This window comes from Hyalella azteca, unplaced genomic scaffold (assembly GCF_000764305.2).
Source record: "Hyalella azteca isolate HAZT.00-mixed unplaced genomic scaffold, Hazt_2.0.2 contig1623, whole genome shotgun sequence".
NCBI classification, from domain to species: Eukaryota; Metazoa; Arthropoda; class Malacostraca; order Amphipoda; family Hyalellidae; genus Hyalella; species Hyalella azteca.
In genome coordinates, this window is record NW_025931927.1 from 168,122 (window position 1) to 184,990 (window position 16,869).

The window sequence follows — 16,869 nt, forward strand, 5'->3', positions numbered from 1 at the left end:
AAGCTTATTGGAAGTAAAATGAAAAGAAATTCTGGAAACAATAAAATTGCAACTTGAAAAGACAATTAGGAAGCGGATAGATATCTTCCCGTGGTTAAGAAATGAATCATCTTTTATGCCGGTCAATATGGGAACTTCAACGCTCATTCGGTACCGATCTTGCGCCCGGAGCTTATTCCTCGAGTATTATGGCAACTGATGTACTTCATTTCGCTTCATATTTCACGTTTGCATTCGCAGATGCTCTGATATTTGCCTGATTTCTTTTTCAATTTTCGAATGCATTTCTAAAATATAACGAATAATGTATTACTAAACTTTATTCAATATTAGACATTATTCCCGCCAGGGTGAGACTGTATGTCAATCAATATATTTCAATCACTCACTCGTGGATACAATTATTAGTCAAGAGTTGAAATATTTATGTTAGCAAAATATTAAAAATTGTATATAACTCTAATTTCTTTTTACTCTGATTGTTGAATATTATTTCTTTCGCCGTAAAGAAATTCCCCAATCGCTGACATGAAAATGCTAGAGTTTGAAACTTGATTGGGGTTTCCCTCGCTCAACCCGTGGCGTTGGAAGTAACGACGTTACCCAACGTTGGGCTACGGTATAGCGACGGATCAGCCTAATGAATGCCTAACAAGATTTACGTCCATTTAAGTCCAATAAAAGCCGTAATGAGCTTGGCGGTCACGTCATTACGGCAAACTTGATGTTTGATTACAGCTCAACGATACGTGAACTCGACGACCGTGGACTTTCAGGGCGGTTACTGGCCTTGAAGTTTTTTTTTTACATGCAGAAAAATGAATGACTCATGTTGTCCAAAAAGTGACACACTTTCTTACCCACAGCACGATCGCAGAGCAGACGTAGCACTGATACGACCTTTGTCTGGCCAAAATGAACTGCGCAAGAAGAACTGCATAAGGGCAAAAAGTGCGATAGCTGCTCCCAAATTTCATAACTAGAACTTGTGATTGATATTCTTACCAAAATTACCCCTAGTTACATGAAATTACCTTCGCGTGAGATTGATAAATTACCCAGCATGAAAAAAATTTCCAGGAATCATTCACTTAATTCTCAGCCATGAATTACAGACCCGCCGAGAACTGAATTCAACTTTTGTATGTTATATACTGTAGTTTCACGGAAATATTTTAAATAATTGGCCGTGTTACTTGGCAACAGGCAATGATGCGAGACAATTTTCGTGTAGTTGTGACACTACACGAGAGTGACTGAGACGTCACTCAGACGAGAGTGACACTATGAATTTAGGTACCTATAGTTTGGTACGTAAAATTTGCAACTGTCCAACTGAAGAGTCTCTCTAGCAAGTTCATTTGCAATGCATTGAATTATTTATTTGTTTTTTCGACTATCTGAAAGCAATTTAATATCTGAAAGCTATTTTACATACATCCAGAAGCTTTGTGCTAACAACAGTCCTATCTACAGTTTCAACAATTCATTGATGCGTTCATCGACTGTATAGATAGATGAAGGATGTTGAACTTATTATGGATGTAGGATATTAAACTTATTATAGATGTAGGATGCAGAACTTATTATAGTTGTGGAATTTATTATAGATGTAGAAGGTTGAACTTATTCTTCTCGAGCAAAGAAGCAGAACCGAAAAGGTTGCTTCTGAAGCTAATATATGCTATGTCATTAGAAACGGACTCTATTTTATGCCGAATATTCTAAGTTCGTACATTTTATTTATTGATATATATACTATTATTTTGTTTATATATTTTTATCCTACAAGCTGGAATTCTTTAATAAAACGGAACGTGTACCAATGTAGTTATAATTGAAGTATTTAATGTGTATTTTTAATAAACCCAATATCACATTTATCAATATATATGATAACCAATATATATTCTTAAATAGAACAAGTAAACATCGTGTCTTATTTATTTATATTTTGAGTACATGTTTACATTATTTTTTCTAATAAATGTAAATTATATGAGATGAAAATCTTTAAATTTTATTAAGAACTATGTAAATTAGAATTTATTTTAATATTGATTATTTATTGCATCAGGAGTGTGTGGTCCCTACAAGCCTGTGCCGCCCCCCAAGCCCTACCCCCACAGCCCCACGTCGCCCCCCGGTCCTGGTGAGAACATGTCATACTCTGAGAAATGTGTGAGATTTTGTCCAAATTGCGATGCTCTTTTTATCATTATATGGGTCTTCCGGACCCAGTTTGGTGGCCGGTAAATGAGCGTATCAGTTCTACGTACACACTCTGTTCGTACCGCGGTTAAGAAAGTGACTCGGTATTTGGACAATATGACCATTTTTCCTCTCAGTGAGTGCGGTTGATATCAATGGCAGCTTTTGAGAGTTTTTGCCCATAAATTTAATTCACCTATTAATTTTTATGCCGCCTAAAACTTTTTTCCTGGATAATCCCGCTCCCCTGTTTACGTGGCAACTTGAACAAATACATGTTTGTATTGTTTGTTACTTAACACAGCTTCTCTGTGGTCAAATATTTAATCAAATATATATTTTATCAAATATAATCAAATAAAATATTTCGTTTTTTATGAATTGTTGCTGTAGAAAAAAATGCTTAGTATGGAATTCCATAACCTTAATTCTACTCACAGAATTTCAATATATGCTCCGACCTCGACAAATTTCTACTCTCTTTGATTCTCGGTTATTTCCGAGCTCTATTGTTGAATTTTGAATTAACTATTGCGTTGTGTAGTGCCTCAAAACTATTGCGTTGTGTAGTGACTCAAAACTATTGCGTTGTGTAGTGACTCAAAACTATTGCGTTGTGTAGTGACTCAAAACTATTGCGTTGTGTAGTGACTCAAAGCTATTGCGATGTGTAGGGAATTGCAGGGTTCAGAAAATCTGGAAGTTTTATTTACAGCACGCAACAGTGTATGGCACTTAACTTTAACCTTCAAACATTATCCCAAACTGAGTTAATTGCTCCGTCCCTGACACGGCATCTACAGTCAAGTATCAAAATTTTCTCTCGGCAACTAATTTTGATTCTTAGTATCGCTGATGCCAACTCAACATTTAGTTTCATTTTTCTGGCTCTAGAAGTCGAAGAATTGAATATTATAACCTGGTTAATGTGACTTGTTTGGGTAATTTTGTGTATCGTGTTTCTTCTATGTGTGCTTTTAGAAAGATGATAGATGTTCTTTTTTAAAATATTATTCTTTAAAATTCTTGAATTAATTCTGGTTATCATAAGTGGTCTTTCAACCTGTCTCGGTCTGCTCTCATTCACTACCAGCCATCCATTCACAAGCCTCATTTCTATGAATATTATGAAGGAATATTAAGGCTGAAATGATAAATCATTCATTGCCTTTAATAATATTCTTCCCCGAGAAATATCTTTAATAACTCAGTCAATATTAGTCAATATAATATTCACGATAAATGATGCGGCTGTGAATGAAAAGATTTGAAGATATATCATAAGCCTATTCCACCAGTATGCATTTAGCACACCTATAATGAGTTACCTAATTTTGATTTACAAAATCTCGCCGTGGGTTCCGGCCAAGCTGCAATGCCGCCTCTTGGTCACCCCTGGTCACCATTTGGTCACCTCACCCCCTTAGTCACTCCTTCATCACCCTTTGGTCACCTCTTGGTCACCTCTTGGACACTCCCTTGGTCGTTCCTTCATCACCACTTGGTCACCTCTTGATCACCCCTTGGTCACTCATTAGTCACCCCCTTGGTCACTCCTTGGTCACCATTGGTCACCCATTGGTCACTCCTTGGTCTCCCCCTCGGTCACCCCCTTGGTCACCCTTTAGTCACCCCTTGATTAATTTCATCTTTCTTATGATTATGGAATATTTCTTAAGAGTTTTTAGTTTTAATTTCTTGGAAGTATGATAGCGCGATGCAAGCAGCGTGTAATCTCGAGATGACTTCGCTGCATGGCAATCAATAAGAGAAGGGAGCTCGCAGCTTAATAGCTATCTTGTGACGGCGGTAAATGGCGCGCGTTTATCAAAAGGTCAAGTAAACACAGGGAAATGAAATGACTTTGCTTTCAATGCTTAGCATCAAGGTACCACTTTAGATTGGCATCTCTGTTGATGAATATAATTTAATTTAACACTCGCCTCGCATGTCTCATTCTAAGGGCTACTTCAGGTTTACGTTTCACTGCTTTACTCACTTGAACGCTTGAATTTAGAATTATTTAATTAGATATAAGTTTTTTCGAAATTTATCCCTCAATATTTTAGACAAACTTTAGCCCATCTCACCTCAACAAGTGTGATCAGCTATGAAATTAATCAGTAAGATATGCAATAATCCATGGAGCCACGTGTTAAAAAGTTTCGTTACCATAGAAGTTTATTACTGCCAATAATTTGACTTCGTTTAATCACAACCATAAAATTGCCGTTGTAAGACCTAATTTAAATGGTCTGCGAAAGCTGCAGCGTGCGTGTCTTATGCGCCGTACAACTGCACTCAATTATTGGATGAGGAAGTCTTATCTCTTCCTATGACAGTGATCAGCATATTAATTTTGGCTGCCTGCCTTTAACTTTGTCTTCATTATGAGAGCGGGCATTAAATCAAGCATTGGCTGAGCTGTTCTCATGCCTCATAGCCATGTAATTTAGTGGTCGTTGATGGCCCAACTAAATTGTACTGCGTGGCAGATGGAGCGAGATGTGCTCCCACGCTTAGCATGAAGCAGCGCATGTAGAGTGAAGGGAAAAGGTTAACCTCCGGAAGTGTGGAGGTTATCTGCAGGATAAAGCCATGCATGATGAAAAGTAATTTTTCAACATCTAGGGGCTTGCTCGAGCTCTGTTCAAAAAGTTGTCATCCAGACGAGTTGTTCATGGCAAGTGAACATGTCCCCTGATTCCACTTTTTATTTAGCCTGTAAATTTTAATATAAATTTTCGCGATACAGTGTAAGTCTGGCACTTGAATGGATGCCCTCCAAACATCGAATTCAGTTTAGTTGAACAAGCCTCAAATACTCCAACTATCGGCAACGTAAATAATAATAATACAGCATATTACAATTCCTTTATCGGATACGTAAATAAATCTGGAGATAAAATACAAACACCATCTGCTTTGCATGAAAAACATATCAGTCTTTGAATAGATAATCTGCCAAACGCTTCTCATAAATTCGAAAAAATCTCGAAAATTAAATGAAACTCAAACACAACATTATCAAAATTATTAACCAGTGGGATTGACCATGATCCCCTGAGGCAGTATAAGTGATCACATTTCCCTCCATATAATTGGCCCCATAATTGCCCTGGCACCAAACGACTTGAGTGACCTGCTTTAGGAAGGCCTTCAGCTCGCCAGATGGTGGCAAGAGAAAACGGCCAAATCAGATAGCAAAAATAGCCCTAAAAGTCAATAAATTCAATATTTGTTAGTAAATTTTTAAAATACTGTTCAAAAATTCAACTTTCTGTTTTCTTAACGAAAGGTTTAAGTCGTTTTTCATCATTGAAAAATTTAATAGGCTAAGACCATCGTCGATTTTCACCGACCAACTCAATTAGAAAAAGGCCCAAAATAGCAAAAATTGGCCGGAAAAAGGCCCATCTGGCACCTCTGATGTGTAGCGCACCTGGCGACTGCCCGAGGCGATCTTCCTTAAAGAGACTGCGGTGCCACAGGAGCGATTAGACGGCTTCATTATCTCGTCGACCGCCTTAACTGTAATGAAATCTACATACCTGCATGCGGGTGAAATGTAGCGCAGTCTGCGTGCCTGCATGCGGGTGAAATGTAGCGCAGTCTGCGTGCCTGCATGCGGGTGAAATGTAGTGCAGTCTGCGTGCCTGCATGCGGTGGGAACTGTAGTGCAGTCTGCGTGCCTGCGTGCGGCGGGAACTGTAGTGCAGTCTGCGTGCCTGCGTGCGGACTGCGTGCGGTGGGAACTGTAGCGCAGTCTGCGTGCCTGCGTGCGGTGGGAACTGTAGTGCAGTCTGCGTGCCTGCGTGCGGTGGGAAATGCATGCATGAAAATTTATTAATCAATCAATTATATTATACTTTCGCAGAATTTTTTTCTAAATATCGTATGTGATTATAAGAAACTAATACCATTTACTAGAGTGAATAATCCTAACCAGCAAAACATCGTTAAAGTCGGAAAATGAGTTATGCATTGAGTAGAATTTGTGGTCATCCTAATCTTGCATTCTTTTATTCCATGCGAATTTGTTTCAGGTCGTTTTTCCTTCGAATTTCCCTAAAAAAGGCTACTAAATATCTCTAAATTCTGTCCTCTTATGTGAACGTTTCTGATCATTTTTAAAATCAATCTTCCCTTACAAAAATAACTCACTAGTTGTCTCCAATTTTGCCTACAGACGGTGAATATTCCTAGTCAATTTTTAACTTTAATTTCTCCTTAAAAAAATGCTCATTAATTGTTTCCAATTTAGCCTACAGATGGTGAAGATTTCTAGTCAATTTTTAACAATAATTTCTCCTTACAAAAATACTCACTACTTGTCTGCAATTTTAGTGGAGATTTTTTGAACAGTGGAGAAATTATTGTTGATAATATACGTTTAAAAATCACTTTTCAAAGACAACACTTCTAAAGAATCCAGTGTCTCCAATGCTACACATGTACAATGAATTTCTAATTTTATTTTCAAATATTAAAAAAATTAATTAACAATTTTTTTAATATATATAAAAACTAAATTTTCAATAAATACTCACTGTCTCCTAATTCGCCTACAGATGGTGAATATTTCTGGTAAATTTTTAACACTAATTTCTCCTTACAAAATACTCATTGTTTCCAATTTGTGTTTTCAGACGGTGCGGATCCACCCCATATCCTAGTCACGGAACAAGGACGTTTCCACACACACTCCACTAAGTTCCCTGTAAGTTTATACGCAGTTTGATCCTTTATTCATTGTTAGTTAATAATGAATTCTTTTGCATTATATTTATTGATCACATTAATATTATCTACATTATTTGTTCGTAGTATTTTGCACTCGGCACCCATGTTAAACTCTTTATCGGACACTTGTTCATTCGTGACTAATTGTTTAAGCTCGCAAATTATCTTAATTACTTAAAAAATTATTTCGTGGGCAACTGTAAATGAGTTGCACGCACAAAAATAATCGCTACTTTTTTGCATACAAATTTTCACGGAAAATAAGGAATGGTCTATGTATTTATTCGGGATCATTTTAATATATGTTTGTGCAAGTTAATAACGCTACAATTAGCGAAGTATACCTTGCAAATAATCATGTGAATCCTTGATCGCACAACATGAGTTTGGTGAATGTAATAAGAGTAATCAGGAGCACGGCATTGTTTGAACAATCAATCAAACTTTGAATCTTTGAGGTTGTAATTTTCCAGCATATAACCTAATTTTTTTCATTTATGGGAAATTGCAGCGAATACAAATGCATATAAACGTCGTCATGCACGGCACAAAAATGTTTAGTGCCTGAGGTCCTGACTTCTCATATGTGCTGAGCGAATGAAATTTAAATTAGAATGTAATAAAATGCATGCGACCAGGTGGCTTTAAGCTTCAATCGCATGAGGTTTGAAGCTATAATGTACTTGCAAATTCGTACCCATTTCGTAAGTTATCCTGTTAAACTTTGTTACATTAATTTTGTTAAAAGTTGCTCATTTACTTTTTGTCCCAAAAATCTGCTGAATTTTAATTAGAAAATAAATTTTATTCAATTCACCAGCGCTTCATGCACTAATCGAATTTGTATCGCTAAACCAAGAATTACTAGACATCAATGGGTGTAATAATTTTTGTCTTCAATTATTGTATCTGGCGACAAGATGTTGTCTTGTGATTATATCGTATGAAAATATCCCTTGTATATGATATATAAAACAGATCAATACGTGTAACATACGTTAGAAAACTCGTCGTGATGACGTTAAACTATAATGAACAAAATCGAGTTCGCTGGGCCAGTGTTTCGTTGAATATTATGTATAACTGTTGTTCAAGTTTCGGGTTACAAAAGCACTTGTTCTTCCCCATTCAAAAATTATACCTAAAGATCGCATGAGGCAAATTTCCATCCAAAATTAAAATTGTATAGGAAATTTTGTATTTAAAATGTATCGTACTTTTGAAAATACGATGTCGTAAAGTACTGTGTAATGCACAAAGAAATAGAGCATGCGTGGTGAAGAAAATGCACGTTAAAAATGATTTGAAGAATGTTTTTTTTTCGGAACGCACATCACAACACCACTCGCCCTCACTGCACATGATCTGCTTCATCACTTAATATACTTTTCTTACCATTTTTTCGAACGTTTCTATTTTACATCTGCATCTGCTGTTATTCTCGATTGTCTTCATTTTCTTCATTCCTAAGCTATATGCAGCATGAATATCATTGTCTTCTTCGCTATTTTCTCCTCTTTATCTCTCGTGATGATAGTTGTTGTTTGGTCATAGCTTACCTCGCATACTGCTTCATTATTAATAAAACCTTGAACTTTCGCCTGCCCAGTACAAAATCTTCGTACTGGGCAAAATTGCTAGCTTTGTACAAATTTGCAGCACAATAATTTGGGCACACATGTTGGTCAATAAGTGTTGATTAAAACAGTAACCATGAATATTTTGACTGCAATATGATATTATTAAAAATAAATTCTGAAATTATTTTACATAAATATAATTAGAGTTTCGTAACGATTCCTTTATGCTAATTCCATGTTTTAGCGCCTTTGCTAATATCTTTCTGTACTAACAAACTTTTTTCATTCTCCCTTTCATATACAATAAAATACATAAAACACATCACACACAAGACCGAAAAGCTTGAAAATGCCAATCAAACGTGGAGGAATCCAAGCTGCGCTCTAGCTCCTTCAAAATTCCAGCCAAGTCTCTCATGCTCAAAAATTCCTTTCCCGAAAAGCTCACAACTTCAATCAAATTCTCCATCCAACGGTTTTCATTTCTCAAATGCATTACTCAATTCGAATTTTACGCCTTCTGCAAGCCAAAATCTCCCCACAATCCTTTCAAGACTAGGATCCGTCACAAACCAGGACGAAACTCAGCTTGTTCAAGCACGACCTCTTTGCAAATCCGACGTCGATTCATCATCCAGATCTACGGGGACTTTGGATCGCAGCGTTAAGTGGGTTTTCTCATCCACCGTCGATGAAAGCCATTCTTCTGTTACAAGCGACAATGTAATTTCATCGGGTTACTCCAAGGACCAACTGCAGTTCGCTGGCCAGACGTGCAGAACCAGAAGAAGGAATCTAAATTTCGGGCATCTCGAGTACGTTAAGCGACATCAAACTGATCGCGCAGCAGGCGGCTTGATGAATTCCTTCTCAGCCGTGTCTTGTACGGACATACATTCTTCGGGTAACGCAGGCGAAGGCAGTTCAGAACTCCCATTTAGCCAAAGTGACAAAGACTACCAAATTATCGGATCGTCTGGTACGTCTGGTTGCGTAGTACTAGTGCGTAAAGGAGGCTCGCTACCAAGACTTCCATCGTCATGTGATGGAATTTTCGTCAAGGAGACGGAATCTTACTCAGCAATTGCTAAGTTCCTGAGGCGTCAAAAGAACAAGCAAAAACTTGGGGCAGTATCGCAAAGATGTGAACAGAAGAAAACTCCGCGGGTATGGCTCTGTTGATCTTAAATTAATAGCTCTCTGCTCTTGAGCTTTACGAAATATTTAAATTTAAGAAAATAACTTTAGTTCAACCGAATTCACGTTGACTATCACCACCTGTATCCCACATTACATAGGAGTACGGACAGTTAAAATGGCCCAATTTAATGATGAATTTATGGATTTAGAATGAAGCATCTAGTGGGAAATATAACAAATCACTCAGTTCAATATTAGTGCTTGATTTAAACTTGTGTATGGAATGATACTGTATGTTTGAACTACAATTACTTTGGTGCTAATGTCTCGGTCAATAGTCAAATAGTTTGACTATAAAACGAACAAAATTTCGTTTTTTTGCTGTTAACCCTAGTCATATTTTTTCGATAGAAATATCTTTATCGGTTATAAATTCTGTTACGCATGGTGATCTGAACTTTTCTTATTGCCAGCCGCAGCAACCACTGCCCCCTCACGCCATCGGTGCAACTGGGGGTTTACACAACGGCTCTGGTAGTACTTCTGGACTTGGAGGTTCTTCTGGCCCTGGAGGTTCTTCTGGACTTGGAGGCTCTTCTGGACTTAAAGGCCCTGGACCTCTGCCTCTCCAAGGCGGACCTCCCGAAACATCGTCTAGACCTTCCACTCAGGGCGGCGACGACCGAGACGTTCTACTTCCAGGCCAGGACCTCAACATGGTTGGTGTGCAGGATATGGTATGAAAAGAATAGAAGTGTCGGCACTGAAGAAATAAGCCCATTGCCTGTTGCCGATTCTTGAATTTTTCGTGACTTGATTCACAAGGGATCCGGCCTTTGGAAACCGATCTTTCCAAAACTGACGATTGATTGAGATAGCTGCTGGACTTATTGCCTGGTGGATATGTAGCCCGTACGGGATCAGTTATTTTCAATAAGTAGAATATTTCTTTATTCCGATCATGATCATTTGTCTATTTTTCCTCTTTTATGATTCCACAGATAAAACGAGTCAAAATCTTGTGTGGCAATGCTGTTTGGGAATTTGAAATGTATATAACATATTTAAAATAATTTATGAACAAACTCTATGTCAACATAGCTTGTTGCATTTTTTTCTTGACTTTATGCTGGATAAGTAAATTCATCATATTTTATTTGGAAACGTTTTCACTTAATAAATATTAAATGAATGCGAGAAATTATTTTCGTTTAAATTCTTAAAGAATTTTATGTATTAAGTACAAAGCATCGTTATTTTTAAAACTCACTCGCTATTAAGAATTGCGTTAGACTATAAATCAATACTTACAATTATCATCCTCAATTTTCAGCCTTCTGCGAGACCAAGTAACTCCACCATCCCACCGGAGGGAACTCTCGCGGGACTTCTTCCTACTCAGCACTATCATCCCCTGCAGCCTGATCCTCACCATTACAACCCCCAGCCGTACAAATCACACCAAAATATTCACTCCGTTCAAAAGAACTCTACTGATCATCCATATCTTCACATACCTACAAATTCTGCAGACTCTCCCTACATTCATGTCCCTAAGAATTCTGCTGATTCTGGGCCTGGCCACCTATCTTCTGCTGCAGCCAATGGGAACCTCGGCATTCCCATTAATGGAGATCTGAATGAATTCCAACCTCATGGCGGCATCTCAAGGGAGACTTGGGCCCGAGCCTCGCAAGGCCTGAGAATGGTTTGTAATTGATAATTTCAGGCATTTAATATTTTAAGAAAATTATAATCTTGCAACACAGTCATTGATAAAGTATTTCAGGGAGCATTTTTTACAATGTTTTCATATGCTGATTTACATATTACCCGTAGCTGACTGAGAAATCATGCATGCTTGGTTTACTTTCAGAGAGATCCTCACGCTGTAAGTGAACACCCACGAAATGGCCATATCCCAAATGGTGTCCTTCCAAACGGGGTGTTAAAAGATGGTGAATTTCACCCTGTCCCTCCACCTAAGCCCACTCATAATGGCCACGTTAATGGCCATTGGGGTCACCTCAATCACGGATACCAGCACACATCTGATGGAGGAGTAATAGGTGCCACAAATAACGGATTTCGAGGAGAAGAAATGAACAAGCATCATTTTGTTAACGGATACCATCAGACCTCTAATCACCAGGAGAATCACAGTAATGGGGAAACAATCCATTTACATAACGGGTCTAAAACGGACACACGACTTCAGCCTGAAGAATGCGTTCGAGGCACCCAAAGTAATTTTAATGGTTATGTTCAGCCGATCAATGGACATTCCCCCCAATCGACGACCTCTGCTCCGGCCGATGAGATCAACACTGCCAACGAAAGGCAGGAGGAGCAACGAAAAGATGATCGTTGGGGTTCCTTGAAAAAGGGCTTGAAGTATACCAACTTGAAAGGCATAATTGCTAGCAAATTTAGCGGAAGACATGAATCAAAAGAAGACCATAGGAATGCAATGATTGCATCCTCTCAAAGTGCGGAAGCCCAAAAAGTGCACTCTTTGGACGAATCGCTTAACAAACGCGAAAAAAATACCAACTTGATGTTTCAATCCAGGCTGAACCAAACGTCAAATTTCCCAGGTACTGGAAATTGTAATAGAAACGCCGATATTGAAGAAGTGGTACAAGCAAATCATGCCCCACAGAACACAGCCCCGAACGGCTTTCATTATGGAGCTCCACTACGAAGTTCTGTTGTTCACTTCGACCTGCCGAAGTCTAATGAACGCTTGGGAAACGAATTCGAGACAAACGGCAATCAAATGCCAAAAAGGTCTGGTTCGTATCATCAGCTGAACCAACAGCCGATCCAGCAGCCTCTAGTCCAATCTCAACAGCAACTGTTGCGCCAACAAAACAGATTTTATTCCTCTGAAATGAACGATGTTTTGCCCTCGGATCGCACGTATGGATCAAACGGCCGAACAGCTAGTATTGGAATGCTCTCAACAGGTGATTATTTCATCAGTGCATCCAACAGTTTTGCCGCAAAATTCAAGAATTGAATTAATTTTTTAAAGTTAGATGAAAAATTCTTATCTGTATTTTAATTTTTACTTAAGCGTATCTTAATTAAATAATTCCGGCAGCGGGTGCAGAGGGCACTAGCAGCACAGACTCCGGCAGAGGCACGGCAGGCAGCGGCGCTGGTGTAGTAACAGATCGCCGGAGTGGCCACAACACCAGCGTCGACTCCGGCGCCTCGTCTAATAGACCGAACGGCCATTCTTCCGGTGGGTGATGGTCTGACTCCTGAAACTCCCAAAAGAAATGAAATTATCAGAGTAGATCGAGTCCAGATGGAGGGCTATTTATTTATGATATACCCTTAGTTGATGCGCACGTTGTGGCAATCAATGCTTTATTCTAACAAATAACTTGTTGGTCTAGTGTTTTGAATTAAGCGTAGCTGACATCCAAAAAGTCAAAACCATAGATAATACACCAATATTTAACAATAAAATATTTAAAAAGTTTAAGAAATTCACTCGGTAGTGGACATACGAGGATATTGGCTCTGACCAAGAACTGTCATACTGGCTAGTGCGTAGAGAATGATAACAGACTGAAGCTAGAACATGTAAGTATTAGTCGTTATCTTTGTATGATGTTTATTTCACCAACCAAATATTAGTTCTCTTTTTTGCAACATTAGGAAACTGTCCGTCAGTTCCAAAGACGGCAGGAAAGTGCGTGAGTTCCGTTGATGGGCGCGTTGAAGTCTTCATTACGCATTATATTGTACTATATTCGCAGCTAAACTGCAGTTTAAACTGCAATATATGAAAATTTCAACACATAAAAAGGTTTTTCAAGTAACTCAACTTATTTCATTTATTCATCCCTGGAACATCAGAATAAAATGAGTAAAATTTTCAGTAGCCCCTCGCTTGCAAGAGGGATGTCGTTTTTAGAATCGGAATTTTTTTAGGATCGTATTATTGTACGATCGCACATTTTTTTATGACCTAGGACACGATCATACATTATTTCGTATGACCTGAGACACGGTCATACACATTTTTGTATGAAATAAGACATGACAATGATGCCCGTTCATATTCAGCAGGAAACGACTCGGAGTGGGTGGACATAACCGAATCCGACGTCAACAAATCCCACGCAAAAAATGGATTTCCTCCCCAAGCTCGAGGTCCCCAACAGAGATTCCCCATCGCCATGGCTCCCCGAAAAAGTCCCTCAGGCAACGGACCGTCCAACGCCCCGGTCATGGGGACAGCTAACCTTGGGGCGCTCAGGAACTCTGGCCACAACGCCAGCAGGAAAAGCCTCGTGAGGCGTGAGTCCTTAGCAGCCACGCCTCCCCTGCCTCCCCTCTCTCCTGAGGCGTCCCCAAGGGCTTCTCTCCACGCCTCACCTTCACGGGCTGAGGGCAACCAGCGGAGATCTTTCAGGTGAGGCTCTCGCTATAATACAGGAGATGGACACTCAAATAAATGAGGGGGGCGTTGTCCAAATAGTGTTTGGGTCATCCTGATGACCCAGGACTAGGACACCCAAAAGATGCCCTTATGTGGGTCATACTGACCCAGTTTTACCCGCAAAAGGGAACATCAGTGCTACGTCCGCTTTCTGCTTCAGCTGTGGGAAAGAAAGTGTCATCGATTGGACAATATGACTCGTGCATTTCTCTCAGGATGCTATCAAAACTTGCTTAAGTTTATTAGAAGTTGTTTTGTTTTTAAATGGAGTTCTTTAAAAATAGCTGCGTTACTGACAGAAAATATTTTTGTTGACAGTTCTTCAGTTCTTAATCAGCCTGACCTCCTCGAGGCGGCTGACAGACTCCGTAACGGCCTTCCAGTTGACCTCAGGTGGGAAATGATGGATATTCCAGGAAATGATAAGTCCAGTTGACCTCAGGTGGGAAATGATGGATATTCCAGGAAATGATAAGTCCAGTTGACCTCAGGTGGGAAATGATAAACATTTCAGGAAATGATAAGTCCAGTTATCCAAAGTTGGGAAATGATGGCTATTCTAGGAAAAGAAAAGTCCAGTTCCCCGAAGTTGGAANCAGCTTCATGGTGAGACGAGGTGAGACGAGCTTGGTAGGATAACAGCTTCATGGTGAGACGAGGTGAGACGAGCTTGGTAGGATAACAGCTTAATAGTGAGACGAGGTGAGACCAGGCTTTATATGATAGATCTAATCGATATTTGAGCTCATGGAGATCTAGTGACGAAAGGAACGAAATTTGTAAGATTTTGGACCTTCTTGCATGAAATAATGTTAAAATTTTATATATTCGAATCTTTGAGCCGTATACTCAGTGTGTATATATAGAATATATAGATTGAGGAGGAGAATCTAGCGCTCTTTATTGAAATTTTGATCAAATGCTCATTTCAAGTAAAAGAATTTCAAGCCTGAACTTCAATTCAATTTTAAATCAAAAGGTTCGGATGGTCTAATAAGAACACAACTGTTTTCTATTAACTTGATGACATTGTAAGTCCAATGAAAGAAGTTATTAATTACAAATCTATTCGCACTTACTCTCTGGGAATAACCCGAAGATATTTAATTATTGAAAAAACAAACTCTGGACTATTTGTTTTGCACATAATATTGAAGGTTGTATAATATTTGTATTACTGCACGAGTATTGGAGAATACAATGAATACAATTAATAAATATACTATAAAATATTAAACTCTTGGCCGTTTTCTAATGAATAATATTTCTGTTATTGCACGAGTATTGGAGAATACTCTGCAGACATTTATTGGATAGATATAATATTTATTGGCCTTTTTTTAATTAAATTGAATGTTAAAGTTAGATAAATATAATAATTCTGGGCCGTTTTTTAATTAAATTGAATGTTGAAGTTAGATAAATATAATAATCCTGGGCCGTTATTTAATTCAACAAAACGTTGAAGGTGTTGAAGTTGCTGGGAGGTAATGGTGGTCGTAAACTGAAGTCGTCGCGTCGTAGGCTGCACGGCTCCATGTCCTCCCTGCCATCGTCCATCGTGTCCGCCACGAGGCTCAAGGATAAGCGCAGGAGCGCTGCTGGCCTCCTGGAGGACAGGCTCAAGCGAGGCCCTGCACGTGATGGTGGCAAGGTCAGACTTGGCCGCTTGATAAAATAATGGGTGGGTCACACTGACCCACCTTTTATATGACTCATTGAGTCATATTGACCCAAATTGTAATGAAATTTGAAGGCATGTTAGGTAGGCATTTTCCATGTCATAATTGCTCTGAAATTTGCATGCAAGGTCGTGCATGGCCGCGAAAACTGCACTGAAATGTGAAATTAGACTAATAAAAATACTACTTAAGTAGCCGCAACACTTATGTCGCCACAACACTTATGTCGCCGGCCTTCAAGAAAAAGCGTTTTTCTAAACATACCGAACCATATCTCGCGAGATTTAATCAGCTTCGTAGTTATTATGTTATAAGAGAGCACCATAAATCGACAAGTATTATACGGTTTTACGTATACTTATTTTTCAGTGAGGGAGCAGCTAACTAGGGAATCTTATCTTCTGATTATGCATTCCGGAAAATGGTATCCAAAATGTCATATACTTCTGTTGAAAGTCTTAGATTTGATGCAAATAAAATAGATTCGAAAACAAAACACTAAATTAATATGTTAATTTGAATGAACTAGTTACTTAAATTTAAGCCTTCGAAGGCAATTAAATCCTGCTTAAATGTGACGAAGAATACTTTCTTTCTTAGTTTATGACTAAGACAGTCACGAAGAAATACAAATTATTAAATAAAGCTCATATTATTATTAAGAATCCGATAAAAAATACTTTTATTATTTCTAATGACTCAAATAATCATGCATCAATGTAAATTATCAAGCAAAAATTTTATTTACATTTGTCTGTGTTATTACACACTCAGATAATCATGCATCAATAAAAATTATTAATTAAGAATAATATTTAATTAGTCTATATTATTGCAGGGTATCCAGCGGCGCTTCCAGCGTCTCGAGAGCCACGTCGTGACGCTCGCACGCAGCGTCGCGCACCTCAGCGCAGAAATGCGCTCACAGAACGCTATATTCCAGGTGAGCGGGATAATTATTAATTACTTATTGGTATTTATTTATAATTAAATTATTAATTATGCGAAATAATAATTCATGGTAACTAGGACGGTCAGAATAATTCACGGTGAG

The 16,869-nt window shown here is 38.5% G+C and overlaps 1 protein-coding gene across 1 annotated transcript in view; it reads left to right on the forward strand.

Moving 5' to 3' along the window:
• The window catches only part of LOC108678959, a 55,996-nt gene that overhangs the window by 36,398 nt on the left and 2,729 nt on the right, over window positions 1-16,869 (forward strand). The window contains exons 4-15 of the mRNA XM_047883294.1: window positions 2,078-2,152; window positions 6,861-6,931; window positions 8,868-9,701; window positions 10,148-10,393; window positions 11,008-11,382; window positions 11,551-12,643; window positions 12,781-12,924; window positions 13,758-14,106; window positions 14,452-14,526; window positions 14,697-14,739; window positions 15,602-15,787; window positions 16,654-16,758. Of these exons, the coding sequence (XP_047739250.1) occupies window positions 2,078-2,152; window positions 6,861-6,931; window positions 8,868-9,701; window positions 10,148-10,393; window positions 11,008-11,382; window positions 11,551-12,643; window positions 12,781-12,924; window positions 13,758-14,106; window positions 14,452-14,526; window positions 14,697-14,739; window positions 15,602-15,787; window positions 16,654-16,758 (3,596 nt within the window). The remainder of the gene's footprint in view (window positions 1-2,077; window positions 2,153-6,860; window positions 6,932-8,867; window positions 9,702-10,147; window positions 10,394-11,007; window positions 11,383-11,550; window positions 12,644-12,780; window positions 12,925-13,757; window positions 14,107-14,451; window positions 14,527-14,696; window positions 14,740-15,601; window positions 15,788-16,653; window positions 16,759-16,869) is intronic.